This window comes from Achroia grisella, unplaced genomic scaffold (genome assembly GCF_030625045.1).
Source record: "Achroia grisella isolate CSIRO2021 unplaced genomic scaffold, CSIRO_AGI_Agris_v1 utg782, whole genome shotgun sequence".
In the NCBI taxonomy this organism is placed as follows: domain Eukaryota; kingdom Metazoa; phylum Arthropoda; class Insecta; order Lepidoptera; family Pyralidae; genus Achroia; species Achroia grisella.
Window position 1 is genome coordinate 2041869 of NW_026713022.1, and position 23377 is coordinate 2065245.

Consider the following 23377-nt stretch of genomic DNA (forward strand, 5'->3'; position numbering starts at 1 on the left):
ATTTTCACGCAAAAACTACGAAATAGAATTTGTTGAATCTTTACATCAAAATAATAAATAGACTATAATTTATAAAGACATATATGTGAATTGTTAGAATATATCGATATGTCAATTAAATAAGAAAAAAAACTATCTGCGGGCTATTCTAGAGTACGTCTGTTACGCCTACACGAATAAATCGAAGAACCAATTTTAATGAATTTTGGTAAAAAGTTAAATAGGACCTTGGAGAACAAAATAGCTGCTCTTGTAGTAATCTATGTAGATACTTTTTGTATTACAATCTCTAATTAATACAATTACTCATATTATATTGTTATTACTATTTTAAAATTAGAAATTATATTACATTTATGTACATTATTTTAAATAATGGTAGCGTGTTGCCAGATAACAATATATGTCATATAAAATGTCACTTGACAGCATGAGAGGCTGTCAAATTTGACATTTGCTGTGACATAATTTTGTTTATTAATTTATTGTAAATATTACGGATTTATTGAAAATATTTAAATATACATAGGGTTGGTTGTCAGACCGAATTTAAATTGAATATACACTGAATATGCATTTAGAATTGAATTTTTATTAGATATTATAAATTTTTAATATTACATGTTATATAGTGTTCAATGAACCATTACTGTAAAATTGTGGCGGGCCATTCAAAGTTTGATCAAATGGATAAAGTGAAGACTAAACCTCCCACTACTAGTAATGAAACTGCTGAGGAAGAAGAAAGGTAAGTAGGTTTAAACATTCATTGTACATGGATAATGATGTGTGGAGTGGGCAACCTCTCTTCTTTTAAAGCATAGTATGCGGATGCACCCCTCTCTAACGTTGTACGCTGGCGTGACACCAGTTACCAGACACAATATAACATAGTACATTGCAAGCAAAGAGTTCAGTACTTCCCATTATATATTCCCTTTCCTCTAAGTTAGTAGCCACTAGGGTAGTATTTTTTTTCTCTGCCTAGAAATATCTCAGACAGAAGTAGTTAGCTATACTGGATAGTAGGGATATGACATGCACAAGAGGCCAAAAGATCCTAAGTGAATAAATATTTTCGATGTCGACTTCGACAAACCATCAAGTTATTATCTGATTTTCCTTATGTCATATGATGTAAGTAAAAATTTTAAGTGAATCCTGAATTGGTTGGTATAGTGTTTTTCTCTTCCATTCATGTCTCTTCACAGTCATCTCATTATTTACAGGGAGTAAATAATGAGATGACTGTGAAGAGATTCTTGCCATATTGACTTTCACACAGTCCATCCATCTCTTTTCCGGTCCACTTTCCTTATAATAACAAGACAAATCTCAATGATTTATCTGTATCTTAATCCATATTTTTAAATATGCAACAGTGATCAAGTACCTTAAAATATACATATGCAATTTTTCTATGTCATTACAGACAATTTTTTACTTTTTGTTATAGATTATAATTATTATTATGACAAGTATTCGTAAGTATCAGGTAAGTATGGATTATACTATGTTCATATATGTCACTGTAGTCATTGTAAAAAAATGCTATGGGATGTCCCACGAATATGGGACAGTTGTTGCATAGTTACCAAAAATTTTTTTACATTGATGGGCCGTAATATGAGCTGTGAGTGTTTTTACAGTAATTACAGTAATACCTGTTAATGTTAAAAAAATTAAGGTGTTGTCTATTTTATGGATTTAATAAACACATCACAAGTACAGTACACACAATAGTTTTTTGTTTTGCCAAAATTTACCTCATTGTTGCACATAAAACACATGATACAAACATTTTGTTGTTTTCATGATTATGTGTATGGTAGGAATGTTTTCTGTGTTCTTTACTATACTATAAGCTCTGCTTAGTTTGGAACTAGGTAGTGTTATGTGTAAAATTATCGTGTCACTGTTTATATTCCACTCCTCTCCATTCCATAAAATATATAATAATATATGTACTATATTATTATATATTTTATGGAGGCCATCTCTAGTAATTTAGTTTGGAATATATAGTAAAGTAAAAACAATAGGTACTATAGGTAATAGGTACTTTACTATATATGGAATATATAAACTAAATTAATTCTTATATTAATTATTAATTTAGTAATCATATTTTAAATTAATTATTTAAACCACACCATAATATAATTACTAAATAACGCTATAACCACTTCCACAATTAATATTAGTAATTTAATATGATGTTTAATAATACTACTAATCAAGAATAATACATTAATATAGCACCACACAGTCCAAAATTAAGCAGAGCTTGTACTATTATATGGGTAGGTACTAAACTAATCGTAGAATTATTTAAAGACTTAATTTTAGCAATTACAAACATAATATGTATACTGAGAAAATACTTAGACCTATAATGATATTAATAAGACAGGACAGTTCATACAGCGCCATCTAGTTGAAAATAAGCATAGCTTATGTTATGGCTACTAGACAACTGACTACAAATACATAGTGTTTATTGTAAATAGTATAGAATAAATAATATACATACATATACATAGAAATCACATAGACCGATACAAACAAACATATTCATGAATACAAATATTTGTACCGACTGAAGAATCGAATCCGCGATCATCGGAAGTAAAGCAGTGTGTTAAACCGCTTTACCATCTAAGTCGCCGAGATTAGTTTCACATTAAAATGGAAATGTATAATAAATAGAATAAAACGTGTTTACAACAATTCATATCATCACGTAAACTATGGTACGGAGCACTACCGGCTTCACGCATGTTACCACTTATGCGATGGCATTCCAGCCTGTTGCCATAGTTTGCCACTTATCCTGTAATTTAATTTTCCGTATTCCGTCTATTATTCATCTCTATATTCATATACAAGTATATACTTGTACAGTATAGATTCTATCTCTTAAAACAGTTAAAGTTTTTCTTAATACTAAATACAGATTTTGACATATGTAGTTTGTTAATTAAAAAAGACCTATTTTACTAACTGCTTATATGTAGGTTATATATAGTGTTTTAATTCGGACATAAACGTCGTGTTGCTATTACCAAACCCACGTATTTGCTCCTGTGACACAGTTTCGGCAAACCGTCACCACAGTAAGAGTAAATCTACCAGTAATTCAAAATCAATATGAATATGATATCAATATAATACCTAAATATGGTTGCTAATATGTTCTTATTCTACTAAAATATATATATTTTTGTTTGTGTATGTTTTATAATAATATTATTTGCACCGTCAGCAACTTATCTCTGCACTAAGTACTTTTGGTTGACTGGTCGAATATGCCATTAGGTGTTACATCCGCCATACGTACTTTTTACTTAGGTATGTCGTGTAGTAAAGTTATTTAAATAAAAATAAATAAAATAAAATCTAAATAATCTTTATCCAAATAACACTGATGCAATCACTTCGTTCTGAATGCTGATTCAGCTGTGAAAAATAGACAAGAACACATAAAAAAAAGGAGACATTCCTTTCTTACCGCCCAACAACTTTAGATGTTTATAATTTATTCTCTTTATTAACTCTATTGCACAGAAGTGTTACAAATAATATAGGGATACAAAAGGCGATTGTATCGTATGAGTAAACTCTTCCAGTCAGCCTTTGGATTAGTTGAGAGAAAATAGTAAGTGGAGTAAATAATGTAATAAATAACACATATTACTCCCATATAAATGCAATTCAGTTTATGCTAATAGAAGGGTGTAAATTTAGAGTTCTATGTATTTTTAATGTTTGTATTTTAAAATGAAAAATTTGTCCATAACATAAAAATAAGTGTTAGGGATCGACAACCCTTATCTCTTAGGGGTATGAAAACTAGATAGTAGCCGATTCTCAGAACTACTGAATATGCATATAAAATTTCATAAAAATTGGATAAAGCCATTTCAGAGGAGTATGGTAACTAAAATTGTGACACTAGAATTTTATATTGAAGATATATAAGTATGTATGTATATTGCGATGGTTGTCACTTACTATCAAGTAGTCCGCCCGATTGTTTGCCATTCCCATTACTAAAAATAACTGATGAACCGTAATAAACGATTAAATATTCAATATGATAATATATACTATTGTATATGTACATACTGCTGATTTATTTGCTGTGTCAAAATATTGTATCTAACACGCCTGACTCATATAATGACTCCCCAGGAACGCGCTACTTTTAGGACAATGACTCTTAACCTACACTAATACGGAAATACCGCTACTGGATAATCATTGTTTGCGAAGATTTTGATTTTAAATGTGTATTGATAAATATCAATGGTCGTCCATCTGAGTTTGATGTATACAACATGAGAGCTTGCTTGCTAAGTATTTGTACAGGATATAAAAAATATTTATTTAACAACTATATATTTGGTTATTTACTTACAATTTTTTTTTATTTGTGGGGTAAAAATAACTACTGCACAAATTTAGTTAAATTGGATACATAGTTTAATGTTTGGCGGCTGTCATAATTGAAACAAAGGTACCCACGCAGACTTTGTACAAAGTTTGTATCTTGTAAATGCTCGAATTTGAAACTGGTAAATATTGCACCTAAAATATTCGATACATACATTATACCTGAAGTGAATTCGTAAATTACAAAAGTAAGTTATTGCAGTACAGTTAATTTCATAACTGACACTACACACGACACACTACAAACTAAGTTAGATAAGGGGTAAGGGGATTGTTAGTAATAGTGTGTACCCCGGAAACCATAGTGGTAAATTTATGGTGAACTCACCACGGTTAACTGACCTGACCTCATGTTTATCTTATCGTTCTCTACTGATGCCCCGCCAGTGTAAGCGATTAGTCCAAGCGGTTGCACCATTCCATTAGTCACGTGGGGCAAGTGTGCGCACTTAAGGTTTGAAGTATCATATAATAAAATATTTGAAGTTAACTGGAACAAAACAAGGTTTATTATATAAAATATTTAATAATCAACAACTTAAACGCAAAATAAATAATTATCATTTACACAAATTCTTTGGAAATCAACAAAATCAAAACTGTTTAAATGCGCACACTTACCCAAGTATAGGGGTAAGTGTGCGCAGTAGTGCGGGTAAGTGTACGCAACATGTAACATACAGTAAATAGAGTCAGACTCATACGATAAACCAGAAAATAGACATCCTCAACCTAATAATACATCAGTTCAAATAATTCCTTTTCAAAGTTATTGCATTGTTCATGCCACCAGCTCTTACAGATGCTGTATTGGTTCCAGTCTTCATTCGGTGGAAATATGTATTTTTCTCCACACAGTGGGCAAAATAATTCCTGCTCATCATTTTATTTATTTTCAGATCAAGTCGTATATTCTTTTTTGGCAATTTATTCTTCCTCTTGTTTTTTGTTTTTCCAATTCTACTTTATAAGGACTTACAGTATCAATGATTGACTTTTTGCCTTTCTTTCGCCGATTTTGAATCACAGTCATTCATCCAAGAAATGCAAAAGGCCAACATCGGTATTTCTTGGATGGATGACAGTCGTACATATTCATTCCTAGACGAAGGTACACTCATTATTGCGGGTGCCACACTGTCGTTTGCTACCAACCTCCGAAATTAATCTTTTAACAGCTTCTAGCTGTTCCTCTGTGACAACACTTCTATCCGGCATTTCTTTTATAATCGAGGCATTTTTTATGTATAATTAAACTCTGAAATAACAAATTGCATCATAAATACAAAGCCAAAGCGGAGCGGGGTAAGTATTCGCATGCGCACACTTACCCGACATTCGTATGCACACACTTATCCCAAACCATCAAAATAAAATTTAACCAGAACTGAGCAATATTACGTAATCGTCATCACCAAAAGATTAAACACGGCTTATATTACCTAAAATGTACTGTTCGATGGTATATCAAAAAGCATGATTTCAAAATATAAATATATTACAAAGGAATGAGTCTCTCATTTAAGACAAAAATCGCAATATTTCAAGCAAAAAACAATACTCACTTACGGAAACAAAATGGTTCACCGGCGGACAGTGAAAAAGTTGCACTAAGTATAGCCTTTTGTGCGCTAATGAGGAGGGGTGTTATCAGTTCGTACCTATAAACCGTTTTTGAAATACTTCGAGTGCGTACACTAACCCGCTGCGCACACTTGCCCCACGTGACTCTATCATCCATAAGAAACTAAGTTGGATAAAAGACACATTAAGGAAGAAGAGTTTAATACATTTAGATTAGTACTGATAGTCTAGAAGACCCACTTTCGAGTGAAACCGTGCTCAATTGAATTTTTTTATTTTCATATAAATAACTTTATATTTTTTCTTGAAGAAATGTTTATAGTTGTAACAGCTATCAGATGAGGCGAAGGTGAATGTTATTAATACGGACTAATGCCCCCTTTGCTATACGATCTATGTACGATGTCAGGGTGATCTCCGCCGACCTCAACATTTCCAATTTTTAAGTTAATGCAGCTATTATTAAGCATGCGATAAAAGCGACGCAATATGTCAACTTTCCCTTTCTTATTTCCAGATTGTCATAGAATTCTGTTCGTGTATCATGCTTGTTCATTATCCAAGCCACAGTACGTCTGTGATCCAAACGCTTTCGTTTGTAATTTACTGTCTAGTGCAGGGTTGTCGCAGTTAAATAATGCACCTACTTCGACACTGGAATTCATGTAAATAAATATAATATATGTACATACTTAGATAGTCAAACATAATTCTTGCTTTAATCACTTTCGTAGCATTTTTTTAATATATATATATATATATATATATATATATATATATATATATATATATATATATATATATATATATATATATATATATATTAATACTTGATAATATATAGTATTTTCTATATTATATAGTAGTACGTATAGTACGTATAGACGTAACATAATGCATGATTTTTAAATTTGTTCTCGGTTTAAATTAATGAAATATATAACAATAGTTTCTAACAATTCATGACCTTATTTATTTTAATTACTCTATCGTCTTCTATAAACTATCTTTCATATGTACAGGGATAAAAAATACAGAGTAAGTCAAAAAATAATGTTCAAGTAACCTAAACCTTATTATACCTATAAAAATTACGTGTCGCGATGTTTGTCCGCGATGGACTCCTAACTACTGAACCGAATAAAAATTTGATTTGCACATTGCGTGCAATTTGATCCAACTTGAAAGATAGCATAGCTTATATCTCAATTTATAGGCCCAATATTATTTTATTCAAAAACTTTAGCCACAGCAACGCGTGGCCGGTCTGCTAGTATTATACGTATTTCTTTAATACTGAGAGATTATTAAGATGATTTTGTTGCCCATGGAGGTGAATTGAGGCCACGTCATACTGTGGATATAAAATATAATACTTTTATTATTTACATACCGTAATAAAATTATGTGGCTAACATAACGTCATTTGTTATGCAAATTAATCATAATTAATTCCTTTGCAAGGCTTTTCGTTTAATTTTCTCCACTTAGCATATAATTTTAAAGAATTTAAGTGGTTTGCCATCCTTGACGGAGTTGCACTTGTATGTTCCTGCAATTATTGTCTATTCTAAGAATATTTCATAGATTTTACTACGTAACAATGTATGAAGTATATAATTTACTTAGGCTCTTAACTTCTACGCCATTAAAACTTAAGTAAATTGTCTATCTTCTGGAAGTAGGATCATATTGACTTTATGTTTGTTTGGTGATTTTTATCTTTACGAACTCATTTGGTTTTTGTGTTATCCCTTGTTTTGTTATAATTAAATACATTTATACATATAACCAACGCTACAATAATTAGTCAATTTCAATACAACTACTTCAACAATTTTCATTTGATTGTGTCTTAGTTTTTAGTATCTTCTCCATACCATATATTACTTTTATTACAGATAATTAAACCTATGTTACTATACCTAACGATTATAATATGTAGTGATTTATTAACATAAAGATATGAACGGAAACAACTGTGTATATACAATATTTAATGGCACATTGAATTTAGGAGGTAAAAAACGTTAAAAAGCGATACCGATTAAAAAAATAAATAATGTTACAGGATGTTTTATGATTTTTACTTCTATTCTAATTTATTGCAATACTGAGTTAAGTTAAGTTACACAATAAACGATTACGTGAATGACAAATGTGCATGGCAATAGCATGCACGGGATTTTCACTTAATTACTATATAAACATAAATACCTGCATAAGAAGTACACAATGTAAATAAACTGGTTTATATAAAAAAAAGAAATATTGTAGTACTAGTATTGAACTGGACGGTAGGGAAAAAATATTAATACAAATGTATTATAGAAAAGGTTTCGATTTGATATGATTTAAATAAATTAAATAACAAATAATCTGTTTCAAATGAGAAGTGGTAGTGATAAAATCGACATAATGCAGGTGTAAACAATATTTGTAGACACTCTTGGCGCGACCACTGTCGACCGGTCATCCATCAAAGTGATAACCCCGACTTCAACCACACACGATAAGGAAAAACAAAATAAACTTCAAGAATGTTCCTTTTAACTAAAATAATTATTACAACGATTAACTAAAATTTCAAAAATTTGAATTTACGATCTCTTTGTATGTTGAACTGGCGATTACATAAGGTTCTATGGTGAAGCTACAACCTATCTCAATGATTTAAGTACCCTATAGTAGATACTAATTTGTAGTTTTATAGAAAAAAATGTTGTAGAACTTTTATGTTTTTATATCATGATCTGATGATGCTCATCTTGTCATTCTTTACTGTTGCCCTGCAGTGTTTACCGTAAGCACAAACGGGTTCACCATATTAATGTCAGAATAACTATAGTGGCTGCATGACGCTGGAGTTTGATTGAACAGATTAAAAAAAAAACGGATATTATATTTTTGGATAAATTACAATTTTTATAGGCGGTTTACTTGACGGTAAGGACGGAAGAGAGTTACAGTACGGCAGAGTTGCCACAATATTAATGTTGGTTTCTAACAACTATTTTCTGCCAAGTTGAATATTAATTTATTGTAATTTTTACAAACGGTCTATTTCGACTGCATCTGAATTGCTAATACTGGGGACTACCAACTTAATTGCTTGTATATTACCGTCGAGTCGTCTTCGCAGTTCCTCTTGTAATTCCTGGCTAATATTTGCTATGTATATGTCATAAAAAATATTTATTGCGCTGATTGTCCTGCAATTCTATAATCTATGCCAACTCCACATTTGCATGACCCACGAATTCGTGTCGTACCGTGATTCAGGTCAAGAATTGTTGCTTTGACTAATCGCAGCGATAACGGCCGTCCAGACGGCTTTTGTTTGCGATTTTGAGCGCTCGCCGTTGCCGTGGTAGATGGCTAGTAGTCCGTGAGCTGGCAACAGATTTTGATGACCAAGACTCTCTCATTCGATAAGTCATAATGCTTAGGAAAGTTGTAATATGACGACTCATAAACCTCCGTGGCATCCTCCGTCGCACGGGTGGGTGTAAATATTTTCGATAATTGCCTATCATTTGATAATTTCTCAAATTATACCTAACCTTATGTCTAAGAAAAAAAGACAGCTATCTGTAATGTAGTGACATCAGCTGGTCACAATATTATAGTAAACTATTATATATCGTAGGTCTGTCAGTGGTTTCGTCACAATTGAAAATTTATTATATGACAATGTCAGCTGGCTGTCACCCTGAAGAATATGACGCAGGAGTCAAGTGAGAAATTAATGTCGAAACTTGTATTTGGCTCTCCGACTATAGCGGGTGTAATCGCCGGCAGCGTTTCATCGTGCCGTGGAACAGTCGGGCGGTCGCACCACGCGAGCTCTCACGTACGTTCGCCAGCCGTCCACATGACTCGCGCCACTCTACATTTCCGTGTAATTCGATAATTCACAATTTGCACCTCCCGTAGCCTTGCGATCAAACATCCAGTTGAGCAGGCTTCATGTGTCAGAAATTTTGCAATGCGATTTCATGCGCCGCCTCGCTAACAGAAGGTTGCCGTGCCCAAAACATAAACGATTGTGAAATTTTACTTAACTTTTGCATTTGAACGTTCTAAAATTCATACTATACACTGTATCTACTCGCCGTTTCATTACTGTGCCAATAGTGATGTGCGACGAGACGATCCAAATTTGAAATCGTGAAAAATTATCATCTGTGCTCATTCAGTGATGTTTTGTTTTTAAAATCATCCTCTAAAATGCTGTCTATGGATTCGTTGTGGTGCGGTTCAGAGAGTGAGCTGTCCACTCTGAGAATTTGCAAAAGTGCCGTCGAAAGGACTGAATACAGACTTTGTAGGCGGAAGACAAGCAAAAGTCTCATCCCTCAAGGCCTGCTCCATGCTCCCGAGCCTCAACCTATTAAGAGTCATAGGCAACGGAGATCTGGGACGTGGCCGTAAGTGTTTTATGTAATTTGAGACTATTAAAGTAATATAAGATTCACTTACATTTGTAATTAAATATAAAGCTCTACTACTGATAAAGGAGTAATAATAGCCTCTATCACATATTGAATTAGGAGTTATCATTCGTAAGATAATTTTCAGTAAAAGTAGTATCAGTTATCTATGTATTCTGAAAATAATTTCTGAAACATTAAATCTAAACGTTGCTGTACCATTACTGGATGCACTTCAATACATGTTCCTTTCGGAAAATTGGCAGGTTAGTATACGATTAATCTAGTACAAATATTGTAACAGGTCCCGCATTAGTTTTACATTATCTTCACCTATATTATTTACGTTATTTATCACTGTGTTCATATTAAAAAATGTTTACACCTCTCATAATAAACATTCGGCCTTAGATCGTCGGTACGTTCTTATTTTATGGAGTTGACAGTGATTAGAACGCTACTCTCACTTAAAGGCTCTGAGGGACTACTGCCAATTTATAATTTGTAATGTTTGTCTTCGAAACATAATCAACGAAATTTATGAATTATAAGTTGCTAATAAATGACAGGGATTCCAACCGTATGAGAATCGTCATTCAACTACGAGATATTTTTCCTTCTGTACGATCACTATTTCATCCTTGTGCAAGTTTTTACGATATTTTTATCTAGGTAATTCGGACAATTTACGAGGTTAGAGAGCCAAATTGAGATAATATACAATGTCTAATACAACTTAGCCAAGAAAATATTATACAAGTAGTATTTCTGGACTCCCCGGGATACTAAAAAAAATTAGAAAAGATTGCAATACAATGACAACAAACGTATATAATTGGCAACAGAAGAATCCGTATTCATTTATCCATTACAAGAAAAGAATGTGTTCTTTTGATGGTTATTTATATCTTGACTTTCTAAAATAAATGACGTGCAAAATATTTAAATGTAAAGTCAAAATGTAGTTTCACTGTTTGAATTCATTGTGTTTATGTAGTTTCATAGGGCATCGTTTGCGACCTGGGGGTCACGACACCAAAGTTCGTTCTCTGTATAATTGGGGGTCACATTCTGTTCAGTCAATAAGACATGTAATATAGAATACATAATATTAGTATTTATTGTATATACTGCGCTATTTACGCACTATTTATATTAATTAAGATTGAATAACTACATTAGGATGTATCTGAATAGACTTTGTGCAAAGCCGGTGCTTCTGTCTCGCCTATTTAAAAAGCTTGCTTTGTAAACTTTTTTTTTATGTAAAATACGAGTAATAATATAATATAATAATAAAATAATGAGTGAAAGGAATGGAAAATAGAATGATCCAGAATGGTTAGGCATTTGAGCTTCACAGATGATGTGATCTCCGTGGAGCTATTCATGTATTTAGGCGACGTTTGCCACCGTCAGTTGTGTAGGTGGTCCGCTTGTTTGCCATTCTTAAGGCCTCAGTGGTCTAACTTCGCTGGTTCGATTACTCGCACAGGACAAACGTTGGTATTCATGAATATAATTGTTTTTTCTATTTGTATTTTCTACACATACTGTGTATGTGTCAAAAGATATATATATATCTATTTATTTATACAGTTGTATAATAGACATAATACATTCTCTGCTTAGGTTGAGAGTTAATGGCGCTGTGTGAATTGTCCTAAGATATTATGACTATTACATATATGTATATTAAATCATAAAATTACGTAATAAATCTATGTTTTGTAAGCCAATACCTGATAAAAAATTGAGCTCTTTTTCCTAGGAAATAGGGTTTGAAATATGAAAACATTTTAAATATTATATACAAATCGCGTTTCAGGGATTTTATAGGCCTCTTGCATCATAGACATATAATATTAATGGAAGAAACTGTATTAGTATACAGTTTCTTCGGCGGCGTATATGAAACTTCGTATCGAGACTCTCAATTTGTTTTGAAATATTCAGCAACGTTCCTTGGGGAATGTTGTAGAAAGTACACCTTTGATATATACTACGTGTACCCAAGATTTCTTTTGTTTTATGATGTAGTTCTGAACATATTGATCGTTTATTCTTTGGTAGAAAATAATCCGGAACCTGTGCGCACATATGTGTATATACAGTTTCGAAAAATGTAAATATTTCGTAAAAAATGATATTATGCTTTTTTCTGATAGTCGATTAATAAAAGTATGTTTGTAATTGAATAGTTAGGTTAACAACTTTACCAAAATCACACTTCCTTAATGTACAGAGAATACACATACACAGTTTATATCGCCCGAGATTAATGCTATGATAAGAGTACGTTATTTTATTAATTATTATTGTTATCATTTAAATAAAATAACCTTGTTTGGATATAACAAAGAAATCAAGATAATTTAGTATTTCTAATGTAGGAAATATTACGATTTACAATACGATTAAAAACATCACAGAACTGTAATTAAAAGATTTTTAATTGTAAATGTAATTTGTTGCACTTAAATAATGAAATTTATTACAAAACAATATGACCATGCTGTTAATGAATGGTAATTCATAATATAATAAATTTAATATTCGGCATTCCTTTATTCCTCATTCGAAATTTAAAAATATATTCGATTACTTCGTGCCAATAGCACAGTTTCGTCTCCAGTTTATTTATACATTTATTATACAAAAATATTATTGTAATAATAATAATAATATTTTTGTGTATTTTTTGTTTTATAATTTTATTGTAATCATTTCGACAATGCTCCTTGGGCAAATTTGTTCAATTTTGTATGTACTCGTATCCTAATAATATTTTGTATATATATTCCTATTACTTATTACTTAACTTATTTTTCCATTGCTCAGAAAAAAATTAGGAACTAATATTATATCATAGTTAAAAAAGTAACATTCAACCGTTTACACTTTATGTAAGTAGATACGATGTTATTGTAGTGGTAGTATTGTAACATATTATTCTATTGTATTATTGCATTCTTTATTATTGTAATCCATCACATGTCATATATATTTATATATACATTATAAATTTTTTTGTGTAATTGGATGGCAATCACGCTGACGGCTCTCCCGGTGGTAAGGAGTCATCCTGTAGCCTGTAAAATCCAGAATGGAATATTATTTGACGGGACATGGCGACGATACGATTAATAAGGTGGACACTTAAGCAAAATGTGACAACGCGAAACTAGTCTCGACTCTTGAGTCAAACTAGTTAGTACGACTAGAACGATAACGGCATTCGATACTTATTACGATGAACTGCAGCTGTAATCGATACAAATTACAAATTACGTAATTACCTAGTACTGTTGAAAGAATCAAAATATAAGATTAAAAAAAGTTTACCTACATGTAGTGTTTCTTGGTTGGTTCTTCTCAAGTGTAGTAGTTAACCGAATTGTCCGATAGTGAGAAAACATTCACATATTCTATTATATATTGCACTTAAATACATTAATTAGGTATGTACATTAGACATAATGTTAACACTGGAGTACTTATCTTTAAAAAGATCGCTTCCAGTCAATCCTGCACAACGTAGCATAGGTAGTGTTGAATTGGTCAAAATGTAGAAATAATAATATTATAAATAAATAGCTTTTGCCAGCGGCTTCTCTCGCGTTAAGAAGTATTATTATTAATTAGATATAGTTTTTACGGCTTTCACTTTTGTTTCCTTTGTTAGGGGATGCCTACGTCATAGTAGCTTTATTCATGCAAAGTCTCAGTCCGATCGGTTTAAAATTGACAAACTTCCATCCCCTATTTTATCACCTTGGGGGTAGAATTAATCAAAATCCTTTCTTAGCGGATGCCTACGTCATAACATCTACATGCATGCCAAATTTCAGCCCGATCCGTCCAGTAGTTTAGGCTGAGCGTTGATAGATCACTACGTCAGTCACCTTTGAGTTATATATATTTAGATTAAACATTAACTTAAAAGGCTAAACTATCCTGTCAGAATATGTGGTTTTAATTGAATTTGATTTCAAATTCAGAAGCAATTCAGTCTATTTGTATTACATTGGTTACAGGGTATACCAAGGTATACCTCAGTCTTCCGGTTGACTAACGTATGAGCCACCAGCAGTTTCCATAGTGCTGTGTATACACACAGTGGTTGGGACTTACCGCTAGAAGGCCCGTCAGTCAGTTAAGTTAGGGCCTTTGGGTGCCCATATTATTCTAAATAAAAAATATGTAACTCTACCTCGTCATGTTCGAGGTATCTAAGAGATAAGCGACTGATTTGTTTACAAGACTGCACATTTGTCTTGTCCACCACGTGGCCTGTCTGATATTATCAGTGGGATATAAACTAAAGCCAGGCCTTTCTCTTTCAGTAGGTCAGACTACCGACATCATGCCGTATGTGTATCAAGTTACCATACTTCGACTTATTTTGCTTATATGGTTTCATATGGGTGACCTATTACCTATATCCAGCAACCACCGACCCAGATATCTCGTGATGCATAACTGTAGTCTTCTTACATTGTGGCTGCCATTGTGGTTTAATCATACTAACCCAGGGCAATTAACACAGCTCCATCTAGTCCCAAATTAACATATACATAGACATACTTTTTTGTAAATACATTCAAAGTATGTAGTATTCCAGATGGTATTGCTTTTAAATAGCACTGAGGTTGCTTAGAAAATCTGTTTGACTAAATATCGCAAATTTATTAGTGGGGTCACACATTTTCGGTTCAGTCGGACATTTGTTTCGATTGACATAGGTATTTCAAAACAGTATCCAAATACGCCATTCAGACTGGAACATTGTGTTTTTCTTTTCCTGCATAGATATATTTCACCTTTATTTAATGCTTGAGTTATAGAACATTTTTCTTAATGCAATAGCATCAGTAGAAATAAGTGAAAAAATTATTGTCGTACATACACATATGTAAATAAAATTTATTCTCATCGAATCATCCTTCACTGGTGCCTCGCCAGGTATACCGTTAGCGCAGGCGGGTACGTCATTTCATTATTATCATATTTATCATCCATTAAAAAATATATATTTCATTGTTACATACCTACTATTCGCTATGCTTTAACGAGTAGTCTTTTATTAGCCATATGAATAAATACACTCGTATTTATTCATATGGTTAATAAAAGATTTTCAAGTGGATTTATCTGTAATTATAGAATAAATGGCAACGCAAGTATCATTGTATAGTAATTGATTCCCTCAATTTATAATCTTTTTTTTTTATTATACACATATCCCAGATAAAAATTCTAATAACTAATTTCAGAACTGGATTGTTTACTAAATAATCTTAGTATATACAGCACACGTTGATTTTTAAAAAAAATAAAATTTCAATCACTATATTTATTTTGTGTTCACATTGTCTACAAAACTGTATAAATTGTAAACTTTTCAAGTCAAAAATAATTCAAAATGAAAAAAACATTATATGAATGCCTCTGTTTTATAAACTTCGAGCGAAACTCGCTTACCCAAAGATTCTCAGATAAAATACAGACTCTGTATTAAAATCTGGTTACCAAAATAAACTAATAGTATTCGTAAATAAATTAGAAATTAATCATTACAAATGAATTTTCTATTGAGGATTCAACAACCTATATTATTAGTCATACTGTCATCTCGTCTGCTCAGTGTCAAAAATGACTGATTGCACGATAGGAGAACAGACAAAAGATAAAATACTTAAAGATCAGATCTGTCAACAGTATGTGTCGGTATGAGGCGAAATAACAACCAAACAATCTAGAATTCTGTAGATGGCATGATGTCTATAAATATAGTTTATGGACATCATGCCATCTACAGAATTGAATCATTGTAACAAGATGATAGGATAAGTATAGCAGTTATTGTGCTAGCAGATTTCGAGTCTCAACGGGATTATATATGAATTACGCTACAGTAATAAATATATTCTTGAACTAGTAGTGTCTATGTCTACCTAAATACTTGTGTAAATATACACACGTAAATGCACACTTTATGTTTATTTACGACCAATGATTACACTATTACTTTTTGACAAAATTGCAATAGCATATATTAATGATTACTCTACTCTGCTCAGTTTTGATTTAAAAATGAATTTGTATTTTTGTAAACATGTACAAGCACCTCAATAAGAGCTGAGTTTCTTATCAGTTCTTAGCTTGAATGCTTTCCGAACTGACGGTAGTTTTTGACTTATTATATGAGTCTGTTATTATAGACTCTACATTTTTATTAATGTAATTCTATTGAACTATATTAATAAAAATGTTCTGTTTTGATTTATTTATTAATTAATTCAGACTATTTATAATATGTGCCCATATTATTATAAATATATATTATCAATATAAATTGTCTCTAAAGTCATGTATATTTATATTTGTAACCGCTATCTATTAATGATAATAAAACCTCTATACGACGCCATTATTTTATTAATTAGCAAAATGTTGTGTGGATATATAATATATACTTACAAAATTTATTTATTTATTCCGTTATTGTCCTTTAGTTGTTAAATATGTATGAACATATAGGATGTTATATTCTTCCAGCTGTTTTAACGTGAAATCGATAGGTTTTTTTACGATTACGTCTCATCATGATTCTACAATTTTAATATATGAAATAATAACAATGATTATATGTATGTCTAAGTGATCAATATTGTACGTGGAATAGCTTAGATGTTATTTCGGCAATACAAATACCCATTGTTATAACATTAAAATTATCTTATCTGCACCTAAGTAATATTAAATTCTACCAATATTTAGATGTCTGGTCACCCGTGCCCAATAGCGAGGTCAGAGCTCTTATCAAATTGAAACGAATTGTAACAAAACCTAAGCTATTCAACATTTTTCTACCAACTCCTAGTCAATTTGAGAATAGAGTACTCGAAGATGACTAATGTAATTATGTATCTTTACATAGGATACTGTCATAATTTGAATAAAGTTTGCTTTTAATATTATCAATAATTTCTTGAAAACACTATTAAAAAATTACGGTATCGACTACGAATCTCGGTCACCCTGATATTTAATAATCAATGTATGTGATTGTTATTGTTAACTATTTAAAATGTCCGTTATCCTGTTATTTAATTATTACGTACTGCACAAACATTGATTGTTATTGTTACCTATTTAAAATTTCAATCATCCTGTCATTTTATTATTACGTATTTGATGGTATGATGGTACTATGTAAGTGTATTACATTGATTGTTATTGTTAACCATTTAAAATCTCGGTCATCCTGATATTTAATTATTACGTATTACACATACATTGATTGTTATTGTTAACTATTTATAATCTCGGTCATCCTGGTCCTGTAATACACACATACTGAATGGTTAACTAATAAAAACTTAAAACAATTAATATCTTCCGTTCCACTCTTGCCCAATAACTAAATAATTCAATACATTCCTACATGTACCGCACGAAATAATGTTGTTTCAGTCACGAAAGAAAAATATCATAGTGACTATCGTTAATTACGAGTGACGCCGGTACAATCAATAGAACTGTGGGCGTTTCATATTTTATTCATTCGGTTCATAAATTACTCTACACTTGTAGTATTTTATCCATCAATGTCTAGAATAAGCTGTAAATTATATAGACAGTAGCTGGTACTCGCGATATCGTCTGCACTAACTTTCAGCCCTTATTTCAACCCCTTCTTAATTATCTTTTGAGATAGAAGACTGCTATGTTCATACTCGTATGCTTACTAACTACATTTATATCAATATCATTAAGATCCGTTCAGACGTTTGTTCGTGAAATGGTCACAAACTGAGACATTATAGCGTTTATAATGTTACGAGTAGTTTGGAATCGATAAGATTTATAGCTCTCATATAACAATTTGCCGTGCCCCATGGTTTAATCTGTAATTTAATTTAGTCAGCAACACATGAAATTTTCATGTTTTTTTCCCTTAGCATAAAGTTAGAGTTTTTGGTCTACTTCTAAACTTTTAGAGAGGTCCAATCCACGGGCCTAATTTTTTATACTATATTATGCAAAAGTCGAATAACTAAGATGCTGTAAGAAATGACAATATAGGCGAATAAGGTCAAATTGTAAATCTTTAGCAAAGATGAAAAATGGAAAATAAAACTATACCGAGTTCTTTCTGTGTTCAACATTAAAACGTTATAGGGTTTCTATATACAAATGATAATATTGTACCCTATAATATATTTAACTGCAACAAATAAAAAAACTTGAGAAAAATACTTGTCGATAAAATTATGTATATACATTTAATAACATAAAATATCTTATACCTACTTAATCCTGAATATTAACAAGCAACTTATCTCTCGTTATCTGAAACATTGATTCATGTTACGCTTATAAATGCAAAATGGATTGAAATGAATATAATTAATGATCTGGAATATCAACAAATAAACAAGTCTGACAGCGATGCTTTTTACGGATAATTTCCGTTTTAGTTTCCAAACAGGATCAGCTTTCTACAGATGATTGAACGGCTTTGATCTAGTCTTGATCTTAATAGTTCGCGACTGGGATTACTCAGTTTAGTTCGCAGAACCCTTGCATTCTAGTTCCTTGTTATATTCGTTCGCTCACAACTCGAGGTATAAAAAGATACGATGGTTTGTAAGTATTTTTTTTTGATAAAAAATAATACAATTTTTTTTTGTGTAATTGTGAACCAAAGATTGTAAGAACTGCGAACTAGTTTGTTTGCAAACTAAACAAGCATTCTGATTTTAAATGTAATGGTATAATTAAAGCATCCTGGTTTTAAATGTGACAGTTTATCGAAAAAGACGCGTTGTAAATAAAATTTATGCAGTTACATAATACTATACTAAGTTCTGTGCATAATATAATTTATACTACTATTAAAAACAGCTGAAGTTAGGTTGAATGTGGTAACCGCTGGAACTACTAGTTTATTTTTTTTTATTAGTGTTGGATAACTCATTTATTGAGGAAGGTTGTATATAACTCTTATGTGACGTAGACAAAGTTACAAGGGCCAGTGTAAAAATCAATATTACATACTTTATAAAGGCGGTACTGTTTCACTATACTTTTTGTTGTTTCTAATTGCCAGGTCAAGATATGTATTGAATAAGTATAAAATAAAAATTATAGAACAATGAACGAACTCCTACGAAAACTTTTAGATCAATAGTCTCCATTAAAAAATATGACATTTATTTAATTACTAGCTGTGCCCGTGGTTTCATCCGCATGAAATTTATAGCCTATATGTTATTCTGGTGTTTATATTATATTGCTCTAGTTTCATCAAAATCCGTTCAGTAGTTTTTGCGTGAAAGAGTAACAAACATGCATACTCATAAACTTTCACGTTTATAATATTAATAAGATATAGTTGTACTGTAAAGAGTATATTTTGTTCGTTTTCTTTGTTATTATAATACACTCGTGTGACGCAGGGTGAGCAGCTAGTTGTAATTTTGAGTATCCTCTTTGCGTAAGATTATAATGACATATTATATCAGCAATTAATATGCCATTTTATACATATTTGGACGTTTTAATTATTCAAGTTTCAGAGCAATAACTCAAATCGGTAATAATTTATTCACAACTAGTTGACCCGGCTAACTTCGTACCGCTAATTTTAATTGTAAAATAATTAACTTGTTTTTACTTTTTATTAGGTTTTTGTAGTTGTTATAGGGGTGGAAACAGTCAACAAATCAAAAATCATAAAGCAGCTTTGAGTCATAATTTATTTAAAAAACGTAACTTTGTTTTATTTATATAGAATACACAAGGTAGGTCTATTTTTATCTTCTTTTATCTCCTACAAATATTTGTAAGCATGTTAAAGAACGGTGGTTTACCTGCTTATCAAACCGACTGTAGCAAATTATTGATATTAATTCGATTCTGTTCTACGTTAAAAAACTAATAAAATACTTAAAAAACGATAGAATTGCTACCATGTTTAACTATATAACGAGAATATTTTTCGGCGTAGATTGCAAATATTTGACGCATTCATGTTTCACACGGACACGATAAATATTATTTACCACAACTACTGAGTACATTATTTACATAAAAATCACGTGAAAGAATACTGAAGGACTATTATTTATATTATTCATATTGTGTGACGCAACGGGATTAGTTTTTTTTTTATATATGATAATGAAATAGTGCACCCACCTGCGCTAACGGTTTACGCTGGCGGGGCACCAGTGGAAGATGATAAGATGAACATGAGGTCAGGTCAGTTAGCCCATCGTGATAAATTCATCTGGAATTTATCACGATGGTTTCCAGGGAGAACCGCGTGGAGGTCAACCTGACATGGTACATTGCTAGCAATGGGATTGAGAGTCCACACTACTAACAATCCCTTTCGCCCCAACGGGATTAGTCGATGGCATAAAGACGGACAAAATATTATTCTATTTCGCAATACTGTTATATATGTATATATTCTTATTTATTATGAACTGGATAACTATATCGATATTAAACCGGCTTGTGTTTTTGGATGTCGCTTGTTTTTCCTTTTACTGTTATAATCTTGTGCCACTAGGCTAACAAACAACTATATAAAAATTTATATATAATTCTTGTATACAGTATGGTTGCTATGGTAAATTCAAATTGTGTTGGTCATTACCACGCAGTAGGTATAATTTATTATAATGATAAATAATATATAGTACTCAGGTATGTTCATAGTATTTATTTTGATAGTATACTGTATACCGAATAGATACGATAGTGTATTGTTAAAATTAGTTATATTATATGTAGTTATTCGATTTAACAATCATACATTTAACTCAGATTGAATAATAACATTGACAGACTACACAATTTTTTTTAAATGGCCACAAAGAATTACTTTGCTATACCTTCTGACGTTCGGTTTCAGGTTATTCTAAATGCCTTAGATAAAGAAAAGATGAATGAACGACGTAAATTAATTTTATGATATTTAATTTGTGTGCCTCACACGATAGTTAACAGATATACAAAATTCAGATGCAATGCGCAATTAACTTTTTTTCGCGCCATAATTGAAATAATTCAAATTTCATATTTTATTAAATATTGTTAATTTATTTAATTTCATATATTTAACCTTTACATATTATTATTAGAGGTAATGAAATTCATTCATTTAATAAATGCAAAAAGTTGTCGAAATACAAATGATCAAATATAGTCTGTGGTGAACATAGTTATTAATATTATAAAAAAGAGTGCTTTAGATTTTTTGATAAGGAATGCAGTATCGCTTCTCAATTCTATCTGCACCGATGAGAGATTTTTTAATTTTTAATTTGAGAATAGATACAAATAGTTTTTTTTAATTGTCTATAGATATATATTTATGTGATATAATGTTATTATGAAAAAATATTCCACTGGGGCGACACCAACGTAGGTTTGCAGTATTAGATATAAGTATATTGACAATAAGAAGATTATAAGCGTTTCCAACGTGTATGTATGAAACGAATTTGGCTAAAATAGAAATATATGTTAACTTTCAAATATTCTATATTTTTTACAGAATCATAGCACAATTTCAAGGTGTACAAGAGAGTGGAATAAACGTTATGATAGCGTTAGTTAGTACATTTGGCACTTGGCAATCGGAAGAAGTCTGTTTTATATGCAAATCATGTGAATATATAGTGAAAGTTAAGACATAATGTTAGAAACATTACATATTCAAGCCGACGGTTTTTAATTAGCACCTAAGTATTTTTTTTTATATCTCAAGACAGTTCACACAGCGCCATCTAGTCCCACGGTAAACAGAGCTTGTGTTGTGGGTACTAGACAACTGTTATAAATACATCGATATTTTTTTGTACTTACATACATACTATACATAGAAAACACCCAGACCTGTACAAACTATTATACTCATGAATTGTACCGTGCGCGAATCGAACCCGCGGTGTTCTAAACCGCTAGACTACCGAGGCCATACATACAAATATAGGTCTATTATATATGTCTATATCATTTCCTTATTCCGTTGATTGATATTTGAATTAATCAATTATACCATGATTGAAATTATGGATTATAATTGTATGATGACTATATAACATGACAGACATTCTCTCGTAATATGTAACGAGAGAATGTCTGTCATGATATAGGCATGTAAAGCGTAGGTATAAAGAGAATATTTATTGTGGATAGTTAAAAAGAAGGCGAAGGCCGAAGAAGAGATGAATGGACTATGTGAAAGATGATTTGGCAAGAACGGGAGTGAATAAAGAGATGAATGGTAGAGAAAAATATATTGTGCCGACTCTAAATAAATGGGATAAGGAAGAAGCAGATTACGATGTTTGAATCCATATAAACATATAAATTAAATTACAATTTCGCATAATAATTAAAATTTAATTATATTTATTTATATAATTTAATATTCTCAATCATTAAGAAAGTATAATATCCTGACAATTCTTCATTCATTATTTCTTATGCACATTATTCCAAAGGTTATAAATAAACATAGTTGAACTTAGGGTGAAGACGGCACAAGCAGTTTACTTGTTAATATTGTTATTTGCTTTATCTGGATGTTTATTCTACATTATCTAGATCATTCTTTATTATTATCATTACCTATACATACATTAAATAACTGCGTGATTTATATCTGCGATATGTTATGAATAACATTAGCGTAATCTGACTCTGGCCAGATGTTAATATAATCTTTCACATTCCCATAAATATTTACAAGAAGTTAAAGTAAAGTAGATTATGTATTTAAAAAACTCTTCAACAACCAAACTTTTATATAAATTTACTCATCATGACCATGATTGGACTTCGAAATGTACCTCTCAGCTAAATATAGATAGAAAATA

The 23377-nt window shown here is 31.2% G+C and overlaps 1 protein-coding gene across 1 annotated transcript in view; it reads left to right on the forward strand.

Annotated features, from left to right (window-relative positions):
• The first annotated feature begins 9887 nt into the window (after nucleotides 1-9887).
• Nucleotides 9888-23377, forward strand: part of LOC131851223 (NAD kinase-like) — a 33996-nt gene continuing 20506 nt past the window's right edge. The window contains exon 1 of the mRNA XM_059201680.1: nucleotides 9888-10469. Within this exon, the coding sequence (XP_059057663.1) occupies nucleotides 10270-10469 (200 nt within the window). The 5' untranslated portion in view covers nucleotides 9888-10269. The remainder of the gene's footprint in view (nucleotides 10470-23377) is intronic.